Source organism: Hipposideros armiger, unplaced genomic scaffold (genome assembly GCF_001890085.2).
Source record: "Hipposideros armiger isolate ML-2016 unplaced genomic scaffold, ASM189008v1 scaffold_480, whole genome shotgun sequence".
NCBI lineage: Eukaryota > Metazoa > Chordata > Mammalia > Chiroptera > Hipposideridae > Hipposideros > Hipposideros armiger.
In genome coordinates, this window is record NW_017731830.1 from 29,478 (window position 1) to 49,292 (window position 19,815).

The following is a 19,815-nucleotide window of genomic DNA, read 5'->3' on the forward strand; positions in this document are numbered from 1 at the left end:
TGTTACAAGTTCCACATGTAGGGGATTTTCCTCCAAATGTGCTGAGGAGAGAAGGTGGCTCATAGCACCTTTTCTTTGTCCAGGTTGAGGTTTTGCTAGAAGGTGTTAACCAATGCCAGGGTCCCTGGGCTCCCCGCCACCAGTAGCAGTGGCTCCAACAGTCCTAGCGTGTCACAAAAGACACGGTGGCTGCTTGTTCTGCAAAAGCTTTGACTCTTTTATGCAAAGCCAGGTCCAAGGTATGGTCCTGTCGGTTCCATACCTGCCAACTGCTAGGGTCGCCCACGTATCAAAAGGAATTGGAGGGGCGGTGACGCGCCTATGTTTGTCTATCCTTTGCATTCCGTGACTCACCAACGCCCAACTGGCCCTTCCCAGATGCCTCAACATTGAGTATCCGAAGTTGGGAAGATCCCAAGGGCCCGAAATGGGAAGCACCCATTTATTTACCCACCTTGCTTGACCTGGCTCCACGCTGAGTGGCGTCCAGACAGAAGCAGAAGTGTTCTAAGGCCGTCAGCTGGGAACGCAAGGTACAATTGGAAATCCAGTGTGCAAACAAGTGCCTGTTTGCCTTCTCTCCACTTCCCTTTGGTATTAAGCTTCCTTTTGACTAATGTTTGGCTTCCGGTAATAAATGTGGCACCGGCTTCATTGGTTTATTGTGAGGATTAAACCTGAGAGGGAATGGGGGGCAGAGCACTCAGCAGAGCCCAGCGTGTTCAGCATTTACGACATCCAGCTGTCCCCCCTCATCCATGGTTTTTCTTTCCAAGCTTTCAGCTACCCACTGTCAACCACGACCCAAAACCATTCAAAGGGAAGTTCCAGAAATAAACAACTGGCAAGTTGTGCACCATTCTGAGTAGCGTAATGAAGTCTCGCGCCACCCCGCTCCACCCCACCCGGGACGTGAGGTCATCCCTTTATCCAGTGTCCATGCCACCCACCGTCTGGCTACTGTCAGCTGTCGCAGTGTCCAAGTCACACTTATTTTACTTAGTAACGGCCCCAAAGCACAAGGGTAGTGATACTGGCGATTCGCATATGCCAAAGAGAAGCCGTAAGGCGCTTCCTTAAACGGAAAAGGTGAAAATTCTTGACTGAAGAACAAAAATCTACATAGAGCAGGCTGAGGTTGCTAAGATCTATGGTAAGAACGAATCTTCTATCTGTAAAATGATGAAAAACGACAGAAGAAATTTGTGCTAGTTTTGCGGTCACACCTCAGGTGCAAATGTTACGGCCACAGTGCTTGAGAGGCGCTTAGTGAAGATGAAAAAGGGATTTGGTTTGTGGGACGAAGACATGACATTGCCATGGCTCATGACATACTGTCAGAAGGAGGTCAACGGCAGCTGAAAGCTACGTCACACTGCCTACGTCACTCACTCACTTCATCTCATCACGTCGGCAGTGTATCACCTCCTACCATCACGAGAGGCGTGAGTGCAGTACAATAAGATATTTTGAGGAAGAGAGAGAGACCCCCATCACATAACTTTAATTACAGTATATTGTTACAACTGTTCTTTTTATTATTAGTTACTACTAACCTCTTACAGTGCCTATTTTATAAATTAAACTCGATCGCAGGTAGGTAGGTGTAGGAAAAACATAGTACACACAGGGTCCGGTGCTTTGCACGGTTTCAGGCATCTGCTGGGGGTCTTGGACTCTAGTCCCTGCAGATAAGGGGGGACTTGCCGCATTGCTGATAGGAAGCATTTGCAGGGCGGTGAGGCTGCTGGAAGGGTTTACACTGGGGAGGGAGGCTGGCAAAGGGCCCTCCTTTCACCATCCCTTGTGGTAAACTGCTTACCTTTCCTACAGCCAACAAGCCCCGTGTATGCCCAGGAGATTAACTCCTGGCATCCCTCAGCACCAATCGTGGAGAGCCACATAGATGGGACGCTGCAATAAAAGCACGGTCTACAGCAGGCTTGCGTTTCCACAGCTGGTCTGGGGACGGAGGACGCCTGGTGTTCTCAGCCCAAGGTAGGTCCTGCTTCGAGCCCCACCAGGCTTCTCCGGGGCCTGGAGGCCTCCCCTGACCCTGGACCCACTGCCCTTGCGAGGGTCATCTGTTTCTGGGAGCTTTCAGAACCCAGCCAGGAGTTTGGACCCCGGCCCTTGTCAGATGCTCGATACACTCAACCATGCCCAGCTGACCCGCGATGCCAAGCACCGGCTGGCTGCACCAGACCTAACAACGCCCCCTCGCCCTTGCTCCTGGGCGCCCCCGCCGGGAAGCCAGGCCTCTCCTGGCGTTAATTCATCTTCCAGAACTAACGGTCCTGGGGGCTCTCTTATAACACATTCACGATACCCCTTCCAGAAACAAACTGGTCTCTATCTTTCACTGAAGTCTTCCCAAGGCTGGAAGGAGCCATCCAAAACTACGCCCATCGGAGGAAAGGTTTCCCAGAAGAGGAAATGTTATTGATTGGAGTGTAGCCAGGCTCTTCACAGCTCTTTGTCACACGCCCCCCCCCCACTTATGTATTCATTCATCCCTCAGACCTTGCGGGGCACCCGTTGTGTGCCAGACCCTGTGCTAAGAACAAGCGATGCGTCAGTGTGACATGGTGCCACGCTCAGAAATTCACATGCGCAGAGAACACTCCGGGGGCTCTTAGCACAGTGTCCGATGCCCAGAACCAAGAAAGGGCAGCCGTTCCCTTTGTCCGTCGGTACTCACAGTACTGCCAACCTCTCCCTGCCCCACCTGCTAGAGCCTCTACCTTCACCTGACTAGGAACCAACCCGAGGCCTTCTAGGACCATCTTTAGTGCCAGCTGGCTTGAAGCTGCCTCTGCTCTCTGCTGCCCACCTCATCCTCTTGGCAAGTCTCCTTTTCCTATTTCCCCGTCTCCTTTCTGCAAGTCACACCTGCTTTAGAACAATACAGCCCTTCAGAGAGGTCAGCGGTCCTCTCTGTGGCCTTAAGCAAACTATTTAACATCCTGCATAGTGCTGGCATGTAGGAGGGCCTCAGTGAATATTTCTGTGGTTAATGTTTTCTGAATCTCAGCTTCTTCATCCACAAAATGGGAACAATGACGGGACCTTCCCTGGAGGGAGGGTTCAAGGCCTGACGTGAGCGAAGGTATGCAGCGGCTGAGGTGAGTTCCCTTCTCGCCCCGGCACTCAGAGGGACGACCTCTGTCGCTCTGACCGCACCTGGGTCTTTCCCTTCCCCTAGCTGCATGGACAGTCTGCATGCCGCTGAGTGACCTGCACAGCTCAGCTTATGGAAACAATGGCCAGCCCTGCCGTCCTGTGGCTGGCCTTGGCCTCCTGCGTCCTGACCCTGGCTTCCACAGAGCAGGAAGGTGAGTGCTCTGCTCCTCTGGCATCTCGGATGCCCCTCGGTAGCTGGGCAAGTGCAGAGAAGTGGGGTCTGGGTCGAGGAGAAAAGCAAGGGCAGTCTGCAGCAAAGACTCTGAAGCTCCAAGTCAAGGGGAATAAGAAGACAGAAGCTGGAGTCAGGTAATTACCCCTCAGACAGCCAAATACAGAAATGCCCCTGCAAGCGGAGTGGGAGCCGGTTAGCAGAGCTTCCCGCGGCCGGATACGGGAAGCGCATGACGACACGGGTCCCCCAGTCGCTCTGTGCCCTGGTCTCGCCACGCGCCTTCTCCTTCCTCCTTATCAGCTTGCTCATCTGAAACGTGAGAGGATCTCTCTGTGGTCCTTCTAAAGATCTATGGACCGGGCATCTTAGATGCTTGTAGGAAGGGCTCTCAGGCTCAACACTGGGGTGAGCATTTCTGCCCGTGTCACCTGTGAGGGGGCTGGTGGGGGTTGGAGAGAGGGAGGGACTCTCAGCTCGTGGCCTCTCTTGGGAAAATAAAGTGTGTGCAGGAAATAATCCAAGAATAACATGTGCAGTGACTCCTTAAAACAAGCACATACGTAAGCAAGGCTGGAAAAATCTGTTTTTCTAAAAGTCCCACTAATGTGTATGATATGCACATGATCTCCCACTAAGGACTCAGGCAGAGGCTGCGCTTGGTACTACTGCCTTTAATTCTCCAACAATCCTTTAGGGCTTTATCTCCCCAAACGGGGGCATACGTACGTCCCAGGATGACCATGGGGGTGCATGGCAAACTCTTAGAGAATTTTTTGGTGGCTATCTCTCTGATGAGTCACGTGTATTAAAAACATATAACTAGTACATCCTACCTACGGCATCCTTGGGGTGAAACAAATTTAGAAAATCATTGAAAGAAACACATCAAGTAAATAAGAGGACAGGATAACACAGTTGTGGGAACCCCCAGCTCACAGGTGGTGTTTTGTAGGTGAGTCTCAGGAGAGTTGAACCGCCTGCCAAGGTCATCCAGCCAGCAGGTGTCGAGCTGGATTTAAACCCAGACTGACCATTCTGTTAGAAGCAAGCGTCAGAAACGGTCCGGTTAGACCAGTGGCTCTCAACTGGGGGTGATTCTGCCATGCAGGGGACCTTTGGAAATGTCTGGCGACAACTCCAGGGAGAAAGGTGCTGCTGGGTCTAATGAGAAGCGCCCAGGGCGATGCGAAACATCCCACCCCACCCACGACGCCCCACAACACACAACTATGCAGCCCAAAACATCCATAGCGCCCAGGCTGAGAAATCCTGTGTTAGATCGCTATCTGCTGATAATGGAAAAAAAATGTCTGGGATAGAGTAAGGAAAAAATGCAAGTGAGGAAAAAAAAAGCTGCACAAATTTAAACCCTTTAAAAAAAAAGCCCTATATTTAAACCTATGGGGGTTTTATTTAAACCTACAGGAAGGGCCTGAAGATTCTACAGCAAATTTATGGCTACTTCTGAGGATGGAGTGGGCTTAGGACAACTTCCGCTTCTGCTTTACTCATCTGAATGACGTTTGAGGTTTTCCCAACGAGTCTGAATTACATTTAGAACGAGCAACGCAAATACTGGTCAGACAGGACCCCGCTGTACAGTTGCACAGGGGAGCACTGCACAGCTCCAGGGCAGGGGGGCTGCCGAGCTCAATGTGAACGGTGCCCCCTGGGGCTGTGCAGGGTGGAGACCTGATATTCCTAATGCCTATAAAATACCACACTGCAGCCTCAGTGTTATTCTGACCCCTAGGCGATGAAGGCTGATGTTTAATTAATGGTTACGCGCCTCGCTCAGTTCTTTAGCAAGTCTGAAACAGAGTGCGTGTGGGCATAAAACTCCTGCAGGCTCTGGGTGGTTCAGTAAACCAAGTACTCTGTCGCTTTCCAGGTCCCAGAAACCCCACCACCAATTCCTATGGGCTGGACTTGGAGTGCGGCGTCCCCGGGGCCTGCTTTGACCCCTGCCAGAATTACACGCGCCTGGATGACCCCTCCCGGAGCATAGGGTACACAGGAGGCAAGAAGTGTGACAGGGACCTGCACGGCTGGTTCCGCTTTGTGGGAGAAGGGGGCGTGAGGATGGCGGACACCTGTGTGCCAGTCTTCCGATGCGAGGCGGACGCCCCCATGTGGCTGAACGGGACCCACCCGGTCCTCGGGCAGGGCATTGTCACCCGCACGGCTTGTGCTCACTGGTCAGGCAACTGCTGCTTCTGGAAGGCGGAGGTGCGGGTGAAGGCCTGCCCGGGAGGGTACCATGTGTACCAGCTGGATGGCAGCCCCTCGTGTAACCTGAGATACTGCACAGGTGAGTGGCAGAGACCCTGGAGGCAGCTGCAGGGCAGGGCCACCCAGTGACATGCCCAGGGGTCAGCAGAGCAAGTGGAGGACGCGCAGGGGAACAGCCACCCAGCTCCTACCCGTTACTGCCCAGTGGGCAATCGCCCTGGGGTTACCAGCTCTTCCAACACTGCAGAGGGAAGCCAGGCATTCAGATTCGAGGGGGAAACCTCCTGATATCGACAGGATGCCCTGCTATCCAAAAGGAGAGCTTTCTTATAAAACCTTCCACAAGCCGAAACGACATAAAGCCAACAAGCAATTCCCATTAATGTATATGGAAATTTGGGGAGCGTTCCCAGGCCCAAAAAAGTAACCAACCACATCACACCAAATACACTTAATTACGTCCCATTTTGTGCTCCACTTAACACCCTTATGAGCTTCTCTTGGGCGCATCTGACACCTTAGGACACATCTTGCTAACAGAGGCACAAGATAGATCCAAAGAAAGCATAGATGCCCAAAGACACAGCACAAAACGATGGTGGCTTCATGCTGAGACGCTGAGTGTGGTTGTCCGGGGAGGCGCTTGGCCAGGCCATGCCCACTACCCCCCCCCCCGGTGCCCGCTGCCTCCCTAACAGTTGGCAGCAAAACAAATGCCGGGCGCTACCTCTGATTTTTGCCTTGGCTAAAGAAATAGCATTTCTCGCGGTTAGCAAAAACAGGTACTAATGTAAGTCTTTCCTAAAAAGTGGCGAAACGTGAGCTTTCAAAAAGTAGGCGGAGCCTGCATACCTCCACGTGAGTAGTGTCACACGAAGACCTCAGGCTCCTTCGGATTTCGGTGCCATTTGAGCAGTTTGACCTCTGAGCTTCAGTTTGCTGATCTGAAAAAAAAAAAAAAAATTGGATACCGACAAAAATAACTAATGCATAGTGCTTATAATGTGCTTGCCTCCATCCTAAGCACTCGAGACTACTAACTCATTTGCTCCTCTCCTCCACTTCGTGGTCTGGGGCACAGAGAGGTTGAGCAGCGCTCTCAATGTCACACAGCTGGGATTTGAAGCCAGCAGTCTAGCTCCCTGATCGACACACTTAACCGCGAGGGTGCCCCATCTCATACAGCTACCATGAGAAGTGAATGAGCTAACACAGGGAAAGTGCTCGGAACAGAGCCTGCCACGTGGAAAGCACTAGCTTGCAACCTCAGGCTTTTCACTTCCCTGGATGGGGAGTCAGGAGATCCGAGATGGAGGCCTGACCCTTCTAAGAACTGTACGACCTCGGGCAGGACTTCTGTGCCCTGGGAGAGGGACAAGGTTGGCCCTGGGGGCCTCAGGTCCCCCCGGCTCTGCTTCCTGATCCCCTTCCTCCGTGCGTCCCCGCCAGACCCCACCACTCAGGAAGACAGGTGTGAGAAGGCCTGCCGCCCGGAGGAGGAGTGTGGCTTTGTCAATGGTACCTGGGGCTGTGTCTGCAGACGGAACCTCAACAGCACTGGTGAGCAGCTGGGACGCTGATGCTGGGCGGGAGCTGGCCGAGCAGGCACAGCAGGAGGGAGGGACTTCAGAGGGCCAGGACATGGTGTGGGCCAGAGTCAGCGGGGGTGGCACTGAGTGGAGTGGGAGTTCTCGAAGCCAGTGGGTTGGCAAGGATGGGATGCACCGAATTTCCAGGTCAGCTGCTGGACCACGCCCCAGGAAGCAGCTCTAGCCTGGGTGGGCATGACCCACGAGGGACAGAGGGATGAGAACTCTGCAAGTGCGGGGGCTGCATTCCGATACCTGCAGAATCTACATATGAGAGACAGGCACACTCCTGTGCCAGTCCTGGGTTTGCCACGTAGTAGCTGGGGCGCCTGGGACAAGTCACCTAACTTCTCTGGGCCTTAATGTCCTCATCTATAAAATGGGGATAAGATATTAATAAAAATCGCCGTTGTACAGGGCTACTGTGAGAATGAAATCAGAGCAGTCCAAGTGGGCAGGCTCTGCAGGTGATGAGCTTCTCGCCCCAGGAGGTAAGCAAGCAGAGACTGATGACCCATGGGAAGGGTTGCTGTAGACAAGCCCTAAACCCTGGAGGAGGGGTGGATGAGCTTTCCACTGAGACGTTCCTTCTCTCCTGGGACACTAACGAGGGCTTCTGCTCTTGCCGTTGGCACAAGCACACCTCCCTCTGAGCAAATTCCCATTTCCTATGGAGGAGTGTTCGAGGCAGAGGGGCAGGCAAGGGCAGGACAGGCGGGAAACTGGGCTGAAGTGTGTGTGCCTGGCGGGGGTGGCGGAGCTGAGGGGCAGGAAGGGGGCAGCCCTGCTCCCCCTGGAGACTCTGCGCATTGGGTGGATGAACCCCACCTCGAGGGCTGGGTGGTTGCTGAGGTCTGGGCCATCACAGCATCAGACTCTGGGCTTTGAGGACGTCCCCCTTGTATCTGGATGGGCTTCAAGAGCATCCCTGGCAGGCCGGCTGAACAAGGGCGCCGCGGGTCTTTATCAGTGGCTATTTAGTGGGGTCCCATCGCTCCCAGACACAATCTCTTCGTGATCTGGGCTTGTTTGCTTCTCCGTCTCCCACAGCTCCCCTCCCCTTCTAAGTTCCTGAACCTTTGACCTCTGTGCCTGTACAAACACGCCATCCTCTCCCTCACGGCCACACTCTGCCTCTGCTGTTCCCTAAGCCTGGGAGCCCTCATTTGCTTTATTAACCTGCAAAACTACCCCTGTCAAGCCTCAGCCCTCTGTGCACCCTTGTCGGGCTTACCTGATAGCTTGGGCCTTCTTGAGCGCTCCCTCTGCACCTAGAACACACGGCTGTTAGTACCTCCATCCTATTGCATGAGACTAAGCTGCTGGCAAGACCCTCACAAGCTGAGCTGAGCCCACAGTCCCTTTATTTTGGGGTTATATGTGCCCAACACACGGAGAAGGTAGCTAGTAAGAATGTATGTTGAATCATGAATACAATAGAAATTGTATTTCTCTTAACTTACTATCTACCTCCCCTATCAGAGTGTTAGCTCTGTAAGGGTGGGGGTTTTATCAGTTTTGATAATCATTGTATCCCCAGTGCTTTGAACGGTACCTGGCAGACAGTAGATGGTAAAGAGGTGTTTGTTGAATGAATGTTGGATGGGTGGATGGATGGCTGGATGAATAAATGAAGGCAGTGGCTCTGAACCAGGTCCAATGGGCAGGCCTTGCAAAGCCAGGAAGTGGGGGTTGTGTGTGTCCAGCTTGAATTCTGGCCTGGAATGTGTTGCAGTCCTGAGACCCTAATCCCCCAGGGGAACCAGACCCGGGATCCCTGGCCAGGCCTGCATGTAGGACACCCGACAATCTCAGACCAGGGGTTTCTTTGCCATCATCGCCGACCGCAAGCCCAGCCAAGAAGCCCACCTGGTACCAGGCCTCTTCGAGTCCACCCAACCCCCTGGTGGGCATGGTGGTTCTGCCAAAGGCAGGAAATATGGGCTCTTGCCACTGCTTCCAGAATCCCTGGCCACCCCACCTACTCCCCTCTCGAATTTCCAGATGTGCAGAGTTTGCAGCCTCAGCTGGACTGTGGGGACAGGGCGATCACAGTGTCGCTGGACAGGTGTCAGCTGGAAGGCCTGGGTTTTGAGGATCAGGTCATTGCCTACCTGCGGAACAGGACGTGTACCAGCATCCTGCAGAAAGATGACAGGAACCAGATGTCCGTAACCAGCCCTGCTCAGGCTAACGCCTGTGGGAACATTCTAGAGGTGAGTGGCATTCACAGCGCTGCTGCCAGAGCGGGGAGCCGGACTTGAGGGGGCCCCTGTCAGGAGCTGTGAGACCTTGGCCAAGTCACTTAGCCTCTCTGGGCCTCTAGGTTTACGTGAGATTACCTGGTAGCTCACGCAAAGAGCTTAGAGCAGGTCTGACACTTGAGCTCGATAAATGTGAGCTGTGATTATGGTTAATTAGCGGTGATGTGGGAGGGGTCGACAGAGGAGCACGCCTGGTGGTTCGGAACTCTTCCCAAGGGTCCGTAAGTTTTTGTTCTAGTTTTTGATCTGGGGTCCTCAATCCCCTCCCATTAAGTGTCAGTGCCACTGGGGCGGGGACGGGGAGAGGCCCACTTGCCACCTTGAGAGCAGAAGGCAGGGTGGCAGCATGACTGAACGGCCCCGCCTGTGGAGTCAGACAGACCTGGCTTCCAGACACATTTACACGTGTCCACATAAACATTCATGTGGTCTTCTTTTTATGCCAAAGAGAAATAGAACGCATGCCATCTACAAGAACACCCTCTCCGTGGTCAACGATTTCATCATCAGAGACACCAAACTCAGCATCAACTTCCAGTGTGCCTATCCGCTGGACATGCAAGTCGGCCTCCAAGCTGCCCTGCAGCCCATTGTAAGGTACGGCGCTGGCTGACCCTTGCCCTCTGGCCCTCAAGCCCGACACGGGTCACACTCACTGCAAGCACAGCTTACGATGTCCAAGGACACCACCCACCTCCTGCAGAGGCTTCCGTTCTTCGGATCGTTCATTCCACAAATGGGCTGGTCATATCTTAACGTCTGAGGCACAAGGCAGACCCAGGATCCTCTGTGGGTGGTGAGGATTATTATTCGGAAGCAGCGCCGCTCCATGGGAACAGTGTTCATGAAATATGCGAAGGGACAAAAACACGACAATTTCACTTATCTTGAGGAAAAAAGGCATCATCAAGTGACTAACGCCATCAGTAATTACAAGCGAGATGAGCGCAATGGAGGGGAAGCATGGAGGGGGGGTGCTGTGGGGTCAGAGAGCAAGGGCCCCTGACCTAATTGTGGGGTTGAGGGGACGGCGGGAGCAGGGGGGCCTTCCCCGCAGATGAGGGATTGAAGTTGGATTGGCTCTGACTGGATAAACGGCACCCCCTCCCTGCCCCCAATTCACCAGAAATAGAACCAAATAGCTTTCTGGGTGGGGCTCTACTTGGGCAGTGGCTTCTGTCCATCGTCCCCCTGCCAGGCTGGGAACGGAGGCCCTGTTGAATGAACGGCTCCCAGGTTAGACGTGCCAGGGTCCTGTCTGAGGGTCTCAGGAGTCCAGGTTGCTCTCCTACTGCTCCTTGCGCCCCCAGGCCCCCAGAATGGCAAGATTAAGAAGGATTACACATTTTCTAGTTCAGTGGTTCTCAGGCTGTATTTTGTTGGGGCCCAAGGTTCATCACAAATAAAAACTCAAGCCATTCATCTTGTTAAAATTGGTGTTCTATAAAAACTCTGAACCCACCGACCTGGTCCCGAGCCGTACTCCACAGGTGAGGCAAAGGAGGTCCGTACTTGGGGTGATCTGTGACGCAGGGGAAATGGGCAGAAACCCTGGAGACAGGCTGTTCCATGTGTCAGGTGCAGTGCCTACAAGACAGTAAAAGCTGATTTAAGGGATGGCTGGTCAGCTCAGTTGGTTAGAACATGGTGCTGATAACACCAAGGTTGCCGGTTCAATCCCAACATGGGCCGCTGTGAGCTGCGCCCTCCTTAAAAAACAAAAAAAAAAAAACAAAAAAGCTGATTTAAAGGAGTGCTCGAATAGTTTCTTCAAGGCTCAAAGGTGTGTGTTTGCCTTCAGAACTTCACACGAGAGCAGGACTTGATGCATTTTGTTCTCCCGGGTCAACACCTGATGGTTCTACTCTTGTGGCTTTTCCTCATCTCAGCTCCATGAACATCAGTCTGGATGGGGAAGGCGAGTTTACTGTCCGGATGGCCCTATTCCAAGACCAGAACTACACGCTGCCTTACGAAGGGGCCATAGCCGTGCTGCCCGTTGAGGCCATGCTTTATGTGGGCGCCATCTTGGAGAGAGGGGACACCTCCCGGTTTAACCTGCTGTTCAAGAACTGCTACGCCACACCCACTAGAGACAGGGAAGACCCTGTGAAATACTTCATCATCAGAAACAGGTATTGGACGGCTGTGGGTTATCTTTTGGCTGAAGCGAGGCTTGGGGAGAAAAGGGTCGCCTCACACCTACCTGGCAGCTGTGTGTAAACTGACTTGCCTCTTTTGGAAAACAATCTGGCGTTACATATCATAACCACACCCTTTGACCCAGGAATATCCGTCCTGGAACTTTAGCCTAAAGCACAAACACAGAGTAGGTGCGCAGGGGAAAGAAATGCCAATTATTTTTAATTTCAGTATCCTTTCAACTTTGGCAGCGGGTTCATTGTTTAAAATAGGGCTCTATTAAGTAATGACGGATTGTTATAAAGACGTGAACACTGACTCACCAACATGAAAATAGCATGACAACTGTTCTGGGGCAAAATATTATTGCCTATTCATAACTGGCCAACACAAAGGGAACATACGTATCTGTAGATCATGATCCAGGCCGTGGTGATAATAATAGCTAATTATTATCACGGAGTTTGGCTACATGCCAAGCAGTGTGCTGAGCAGTGCACACGGATGATCACATTAAACGCATACATCAACCGCAGGAAGTGCATATTTCTATCTCCACTCTGAAGACAAGAAAACATGGGGCTCAGTGAGTGGGGCTTAAGGAAGCTGCTCATGGTCACTTGGCGAGGAAATGGGTCTGGCTGGAATCTGAAACCAGTCTATCTCACTCCCCAAAACGCAAAGCCATGTGGCCTTATGGATAACATTATGGAGGACAGACACCCAGAGGTATAAAAGTCCTGCTGTCAGGGTGGAGGGAACCCGGGGACGGGGCAGGGGGACTTTAATTCTCTCTGACAGTGGTTTCCTACTGGACACAGATGAAAGATGCAGCCAAGGGCCTCAGGCCCCCAAGCTGTTCTAGAAGTTAGACGCTTGCCCCTGTCACCCTCCCAGCTGTCCAAACCAACGTGATTCCACCATCTTCGTGGAGGAGAATGGGGAGTCCTCCGAAGGCCGGTTCTCAGTTCAGATGTTCATGTTTGCCGGAAACTACGACCTAGTTTTCCTGCACTGCGAGGTCCGTCTCTGTGACTCCCTCCATGAACAGTGCCAGCCGGTGAGCATGCCTTTGCTTGGACTACTCTGAGCCTGACATGGGCCCCGGGGCCTGGGGGGCTTGCCATACATAGCTATTGGAATTACGAGCAGATGGAAAGAAGGAAGGAGGGAGGGAGAGAGGGGAAAGAAAGCTGGATGGATGAAGAGATGGATGGGTGGACGGATGGAAGGGAAGGACAAAAGAAGGAAGAGAAGAAAGAAAGAAGGGTAAATGGATGGACTTTAAGCCTCCCCAAAGCCCATATATACGCAATCGTTGTGTCCCTGGGGGGCTGGTCAGATGAAGGAGCCTGTCCACGAGGTCTCCTTGGCACAAGACGTATTTTAGATGACTATAATTATGGCTGCCCTTTTCAGCACTCGCTCTGCATCAAGCACTGTGCCGAAGCATTCGTGTGCCTTGTTTACTTTAACTCCCATGACAACCCTTGAAGTAGGTTCTTTTATTGATCTCATTGCACAGATGAGGAAGCTGGAACTCAGAAAAGTCCCTTGCTCAAGGGCCACACAGCTAGCAAGTATCAGAGCCCGGCAGTGGCCCGGCTGCGGTGTGACCCCAGGGCCCATGCTCTTGACCCATTTTTGGCACCGCCTGCTAAGAGCGGGCATTTCCTGAGTGTCTGCTATGTACCTACGTGCTGCAGACAAACCTCATGTTAAGCCTCCCAACCAGGAAGGTCCTGTTTAATAACAGTGGAGAGGTGAGGCCGTTTGTTCTAAGTTAGTCAGCTGAAAGAGGGTGGAGATGCGATTCTAAGCCAGGTTTGTTGGACACAACAGTGAGAATATTCTAGCTTGAGATAACCACAGCATCAGAGGTAGAGCCACGTGGTGGGTGGGCCGCATTCTCAGGCCAGACGTGCAGAGGAAACGTGCCCGTGAACGGTGGTGGCATGAGAATTCACTACCTCCACAGTCTTGCTCAAGAAGTCAAGTCCGCAGTGAAGCAGTGGCGATCGACCCAGCCCTGGTTCTGGATTTGGGACCCATCGCTCGGAAAGGTAAGTGACCACGACCTGGTGACAAACCCGTGGCTGAGTGCTGACAGTTAACAACAGGTGCCTGGGGTCAACAACCTAACAAGGGCCCCCCGCACCCCCCAACCCACACACACTGGTGAATCAATGTTTCCACGAGGTGCTCTGGGCACTAAACAGCAGTTGCCATTTGTACTGGGCCACCTGTGTGCTAGGGACCAGGCTAAGCCCCAGGACCCATCGACTCACTGAACCCTCCCCACACAGTGTCCATTTGACAGGTGAGAAACCAAAGCTCAGCGAGTTTAAGTGACTCAGCCAACATCACCGGGCTCGTGAGCGGCTGGAGTTAGAATTGAATGCAGCTCGGTTTGATTCCAAAGCGTGTTTCCTTTCCCTTATTTCTCCTGCCAGGTCCCCAGAACGCAGTCCCTCTGGGGTGAAGGCTAAGTCCTAATGCAACTTTGTTTTCTGGTGATGAACTGTGTTTCTCAAAATCCAGCTACAGCATCGAGGGGCATGATGGAGGGGAAACTTTCCAACTGCTCCTCAGATTTTCATCCGCCCTACCCACGGGTTAGCAGTTATGTCACGGTTTTTATTCCCGCTGGGATGGAGGAGTTATGACACCCAAAAGAACGAAAGTAGTCTTTTTGTCCCCCCCAAATAAGGGTACCTTAATATCATAATAGTCATATTAACAACCACAACAATAATACTGCGTGGCTGGCACCGTGCAAAACACATTTATAAGTATCATCATATGGAATGCCCACAACAGCCTCAGGAAGTAAGCCCTCTTACCACTGCCGTTCTCCAGATAAGTAAACTGAGGCTGTCTTGTAAAGATGGCTCTCGCCCTGAGTTGCCCTGCCCTTTTACTGAGCCCTCAGCTGGAAGCCTTGGGTAGTGTCACAAGGTAACCAGGGGGTCAGGAACTTCCATTGTGGAATCAGACAGACCGGGGTTCAAGTCCCAGCTCTGCTCCTTACCAGCAAGGTCAACTGGGCAAGTCCCTTAACGTCGCTGAGCCTCAGTCTTCTCATCTGTCAAATGGGGATGAGAATACTTTCCTCCCAAGTCTGTTTGGAGGATTAAGTTTCTGATGCATGAAATGGGTTTAGAAAGGTACCGGTCAGACACTAGATCCTCCACAATGTGGACTGTCAACGGCAGCAGTGGCCAGGTCCTGCAGGACTTGGAGCAGCTGAGGCCACAGTGCTGCGGCCACCAGAGCACGGCTGATGAAGCCCTCACCTCCTGCCCTTGTCTCCAGGTGCCGCGTCCGGTGATGCGAACGGAACCCCCAGCACCACAGGTATCCCCTCTTTTCCTGCCCTTCCCACGGCCTCCCCCCAAACTCCCTCTCCTTTCTCCTTTCAATTCAGGGCACATTCATTCAGCCCCTTCGGTAGGCTGGGCCTTGTGCTGAGAACTGTGGACCCTGAAATGAAGCAGTTCCAAGACTGGCTCTGGAGAGACCCTTAGTCTAGCGGGGGAGCCAGTCATTTAACAACAAATGTTTATCGAGCGCCTACTGTGTGCCAGGCGTTGTTCTAGACACTGAAGATAGAGGGATGAACAATACAAGTCAGGTGCCTGCCTCTACGGAGCTTATGTTCCATTGTGGGAAAAGGGACAGTAACAAGGTAATGCAGACAGAAAAGAGGGTGAGGTGATAGAAAATGACCAGCATGGTAATAATACCGTAAATAAGATAGAAGTTTGTCTCACACATAAATGAAGTCCAGAGATGAGCCATCCAGGGCTGGCTAGCAGGGCAGCACCACAAAGTCATCAAGAATCCAGGTGCCTGCCAGCTCATTCCTCCACCATTCATGGTCCAGGGGTGCAGCCAGAGCTCCCATCTTCTTATCTAGGCAGCAGGATGGAGAGAACATGGGAGAAGTCACTGAGTGTTAGGAAACATCCCTGGGAGACGACATACTTCTACTTAGATCTCATTGGCCAGTGCTCAGTCACATGGCCACACCTGGCTGCAAAGGAAGCTGGGAAATGTAGTCTTTATTCTAGGTGGCTGTGAACCCAACCAAGGTTTGATGGTTCTATTAACAAAGTAGGAAGAAAGAAGGAATACCAGAATGGATACATGGCCAGAAAAAAAAATTTCATAGGCAGTGATATTTCATTCAAATGAGATAAAGGAGCCACATGTGCAAATATGAGAGGAACAAGCCCTACTGGCAGAATGAACAACTATTGCAAAAAATGAGACAGCCACATAAGCCAATAAATCATAAGTGAGTAGATAGTGCAGAGGGAGCACACTGAAGTTAACTGTATTGGATAAGGTCAGGAAAGAATTTTGGTGGCTGGTAACATCTCAGTGGGGTTTTTTTGTTTTGTTTTGTTTTTGTAGAGGGCCGTGTCACTGGCCCTCACATGTGGGATCCGAACTGGGGCCCTCTGGCGTCCCAAGCCAGTTCTTAACCATCGCGCCACTCGGCCGGCCCTCAGTGGGGTTTTGATGGATGAACTGGAGTTCAGCGGGGAGACAACTCCAAGAAATGTATTTTGGACCAAAGGGAAAGCAATGCTATTGAGATTTTACTACCCACCCCCAAAATGACCTATATGGGCGAAGTCAGACATGAAAAAGTTCTACTCTCCTCCAAATCCCCAACTAGAAAACAGTCTAAAGGTTTCCAGATGAGCTCAGGATGGTCTCTCCATGCTCAGTGCTAATACTCGAACAATGATCAGAAAAGCAGTGGTTCTCGGAGAGAGTGGATGAAGCAAAGGCTAAAAGCAGCTTGAGAGCAGGGACCTCAAGTCCCATCCGTTTCCTCTAGTATTTCAGGTCAGTACAGAGACTGGAATGGGCTTCCCAGGACAGCGTGCCCAGCTGACTAATTTCTAGGGTGGGTGCTGGGCCTTCTGGAAGGGTAGGGAACCGATCTGGCCAGTGGGATGTGGGCAGAAGTCATGTATGCCCAGCAGGGCACCGCCAGTGGGCACTTACAGTTTTCATTGCTTGCTTCTGATGTTTGAGAATTAACTGAACATTAACCTCCGCTTCATAATTATAACCGGGTTGTCATACACTAATATTTCTGAGAATTATGATATTCTTCTCCCCCTCCCTTCTAGGACATCAGCAAGTGACCTTGAAATTTGAGGGTTGGGGAGACGTTATAATCTGGTGGTATGGCGGGAGGGGGTGCACATGCCTCTTCCAGGCCCCCCAATACTAGGCACCTATGATCCAGGATGTATGCCCTTCATTTATACTTCGTATACAGTAATGTCCACAAGAGATATGATCCCAACCCTTCCAGATCTTAGAGCCTGATTTTCAAAACCAACACTTAGGCGGTGTTTACCATGTGCCAGGCACTATTCTAAATGCTTGATACGAAGGGACTCACTTGAGTCTTACAAAATTCTTATACGGTAATAGCTGCTAGTGATATTTCTAACTGCACACAGGGAAACTCAGACACAGAGAGGTTCAGTAACTTGCCTGGGCCTGCACAGCTGGTGGTAGAGCTGGGATACTAAGCTAAGAGGTCGGGCCTCGGAGGCAGTGCTTTTTAACTTCTTTCTGCCTCTTCAGTATTAGTCAGAGTAAGTAATGCTAGCTGCTGTGACAAACAATCCCCAACTTCCTGTGCCCTTACACGATAGTGTATTTCCCACTTAGTTACTGGTGGTGGTGGTGGCGGCGGGTTAGAGTACTGTGCCTTGCAGTCATTAGGAACTCAAGTTCCTACCTTCTGGTAACTTCTGGCAACTCCACTATCCCCTGTGGGTTCTCTGTATTGGGTCCCTAGAAGGTGGATGACAGAGCATGGAAAACCATGTAAGGATCAGGCCTAGAAATGGCATATATGACTTCTACCCACGTCTCACTGGACAGATTCAGTCACAGGGCCCCACCTACCTGCAAAGGAGGCTGGGGAAAAGTGCCATCCTGTGTGCCCAGAAGAACATGAAAAAGTGCTTGGTGATTAGATAGCTTTGCCTCTACCACCTGACCCCTGTGCCACCTCCCAGGGGCTGTAACCCAGACCAGATATTAAGGACACTGCCTCTGTCATCCTTGTACAACAGGAGACAGAGGCCAGCTGGCTTGGGCTGCTCGGTTCCAAAGCCCGACACCTGATGTCGCTTCCCTTGCATTTCAGGGTTCCTGGTGGCCTGGCCCGTGCTTCTCCTGCCTGTCCTCCTGGCTCAGCTGTTCTGAGCTCAGCTAGGCATCTGGCCTTGCAGCTTGAGTCCTGCCTCTGGCGATGGCTTCCAGTCACCCTTCAGCTGTGTTGGAGTTCCCTCCAAGTCAGGCGTGGGGTGAACAGACGCCAGGCTGGGCTCGGTTTGGCGGAAGAGGGGAAGAACTTCCTTCAACACTTCCCGTGTCTTTGTTTTCCTCTCTGTCTCAAGGTGGGGGCCCTGTCGGCCTGGGCTGACTTGCTCATTCCTTAGCAGCTTCATGAAAGCAAGTTTGGTAGGCGCCTCTGTAGCTCCAGCCTCTCCCCGAAGTGCCTTTGTACTCCAGGGAAGAGGGACCCTGTCACTGGCGGAAAGGGAATGGGGTGCGCTCCTACAAGAGGCCCTCCCCAGGCACCCCTGTCTGACTGCTTGTGAATTGAACAGACTGACCCTTGCTTTCACCCCGCTTCCTCTGGCATATTTCCATCACGGTCTCAACAATCGCCATGGCTACGTGTTGTAAAGGGGCCACTTTCAGAGACCCGGCTCCAGGAAACATGGGGCCCCATTGCTCCCCTGTCCCCCACCACACCACAGACATGCTCTGATGTGCCTAGAACTACACCAACTCCTCCCCTGGGACCTGGACGCTGGAGGAATGGCTCGGTTTGGGTACAGAGACACTGTCACCCCAGAGCACACCTCTAGCTGTAAACAGTGCTGTGCTTGCACGGCAGGGCCAGGCAGGCAGTCCCAGCAGGAATGCTGCGTCAATGCCACAGGGGATGGTGCAGCAACGGAGCCTGGGAGGTGGGTGAAGGCCCTTTCTGGAAAAACTCGAACAAGCCCTCACAAAGCACTCCGCAAAGTTCCCAAATACGGAGCAAACTTCCCTTTCCCACAGCTGTACCTGGGCCTCTCCATGCTGGCCTCAGGAAAATGACCTGACCAGGACCAGGCCACTGGGTGAGGTGGGGGATGGGGGTGGGGGCCAGACAGGCAGAGCCTGTTTGTCTGCTGGAGGGGACTTTCCAACATTCCAACCTGCTGCCTCGTTCAGAGGAGGTGTGGTTTGCAAGAAACAGAAACCCACTCCTATGAACTCAGGCAGAAAGGGAATGGAGTCCCTGGACACAGGACAGAAGACAGAGCCCAGGTGCACAAGGCAAACCCCTAGAGACCACAATTTGTCTGTCACTTCCTGAAACCACACGCCTGCTTATCTTTGTGTGTCTCCTTCAAGTCCCTCTCTCTCTGAAACTGGCTTTTCCTGTTTATTCACCATCCCTTGACTGAATATGGGCATTGCAGCGTCACATAGCTCCCTAATTCGGGGACCACAGAGACCGACAGGCATCTGGGTATCGCACGTCCAAACTGCCCCCGGGGGAGTCTGGCTTCCTTGCTTGGGCCCGAGTGTCTCTCCTGGTCCAGGTGTCATCTCGCGTGAACACAGCCGACGGGTCCACACAAGCTGAGGGTACACACCCCGAACGGCCACTGTGACAGCGGCTTCTTTAAAAGAGAGGCTCCTGGGAAGAACTACTTCCAGCTTCCCAGTGGGTTAGAGGGTCAGACCTACCATATTCCACAGGAGGCGCTGAGCCAGGAAGGGACCTGAACGAGAGGGCATTTCCCCTTCCCGAGGCTCAGGGGCTGGGCTAGAACCTGATTCCCAGACATTTATAGGGACCCCTTTCTTCAAATGCACTTCTACCTGAACACCCAATGTGCAGAGATTAAAAGCAAATAGACGCTTGTTGATGTTGGGTGGTGAGCTGAGCTCTCCCATTCTGTGATTCCTGCCTCCTCAGGCCTTCAGGGAAACTCCATGATAACCTGCAGGGTCACCAAGGGCCCAGTTTTAGAAGTCCTGGGACATATGACCTCTAAGTCTCTTCCAGTGTAAATACATGACGTTCTACTTAACTAGGGCCAACCCTGTCTGCCTATCTACCTTTCCAATTCTCTCCATCTACCTACCTACACATCTGTCATTTAGCTGGTTACAGCTTTTTATT

General features: G+C 52.3%; 1 protein-coding gene and 1 long non-coding RNA gene across 6 annotated transcripts in view; one reads left to right on the forward strand and one right to left on the reverse strand.

Annotated features, from left to right (window-relative positions):
- The window catches only part of LOC109395687 (uncharacterized), a 25,368-nt gene extending 16,806 nt beyond the window's left edge, over positions 1–8,562 (reverse strand). The window contains exons 1-2 of the long non-coding RNA XR_002126711.1: positions 8,414–8,562; positions 6,443–6,534 (exon numbers count right to left, since the gene is read on the reverse strand). This is a non-coding gene — a long non-coding RNA (uncharacterized LOC109395687). The remainder of the gene's footprint in view (positions 1–6,442; positions 6,535–8,413) is intronic.
- The window catches only part of GP2 (glycoprotein 2), a 19,567-nt gene extending 824 nt beyond the window's left edge, over positions 1–18,743 (forward strand). Inside the window, exons 2-13 of one of the 5 annotated variants that reach the window (XM_019666930.1) lie at positions 379–533; positions 1,834–1,998; positions 3,206–3,335; positions 5,250–5,669; positions 7,040–7,150; positions 9,184–9,395; positions 9,892–10,040; positions 11,333–11,578; positions 12,483–12,645; positions 13,564–13,648; positions 14,901–14,942; positions 17,773–18,743. In XM_019666930.1, the coding sequence (XP_019522475.1) occupies positions 3,254–3,335; positions 5,250–5,669; positions 7,040–7,150; positions 9,184–9,395; positions 9,892–10,040; positions 11,333–11,578; positions 12,483–12,645; positions 13,564–13,648; positions 14,901–14,942; positions 17,773–17,831 (1,569 nt within the window). In that variant the 5' untranslated portion in view covers positions 379–533; positions 1,834–1,998; positions 3,206–3,253 and the 3' untranslated portion in view covers positions 17,832–18,743. Of the gene's footprint in view, positions 1–378; positions 534–1,808; positions 1,999–2,675; positions 3,126–3,205; positions 3,336–5,249; positions 5,670–7,039; positions 7,151–9,183; positions 9,396–9,891; positions 10,041–11,332; positions 11,579–12,482; positions 12,646–13,563; positions 13,649–14,900; positions 14,943–17,772 lie in introns of those variants that run through there. The other 4 variants (XM_019666932.1, XM_019666933.1, XM_019666931.1 and 1 more) reach the window with 4 other exon arrangements.
- Positions 18,744–19,815: the final 1,072 nt, after the last annotated feature.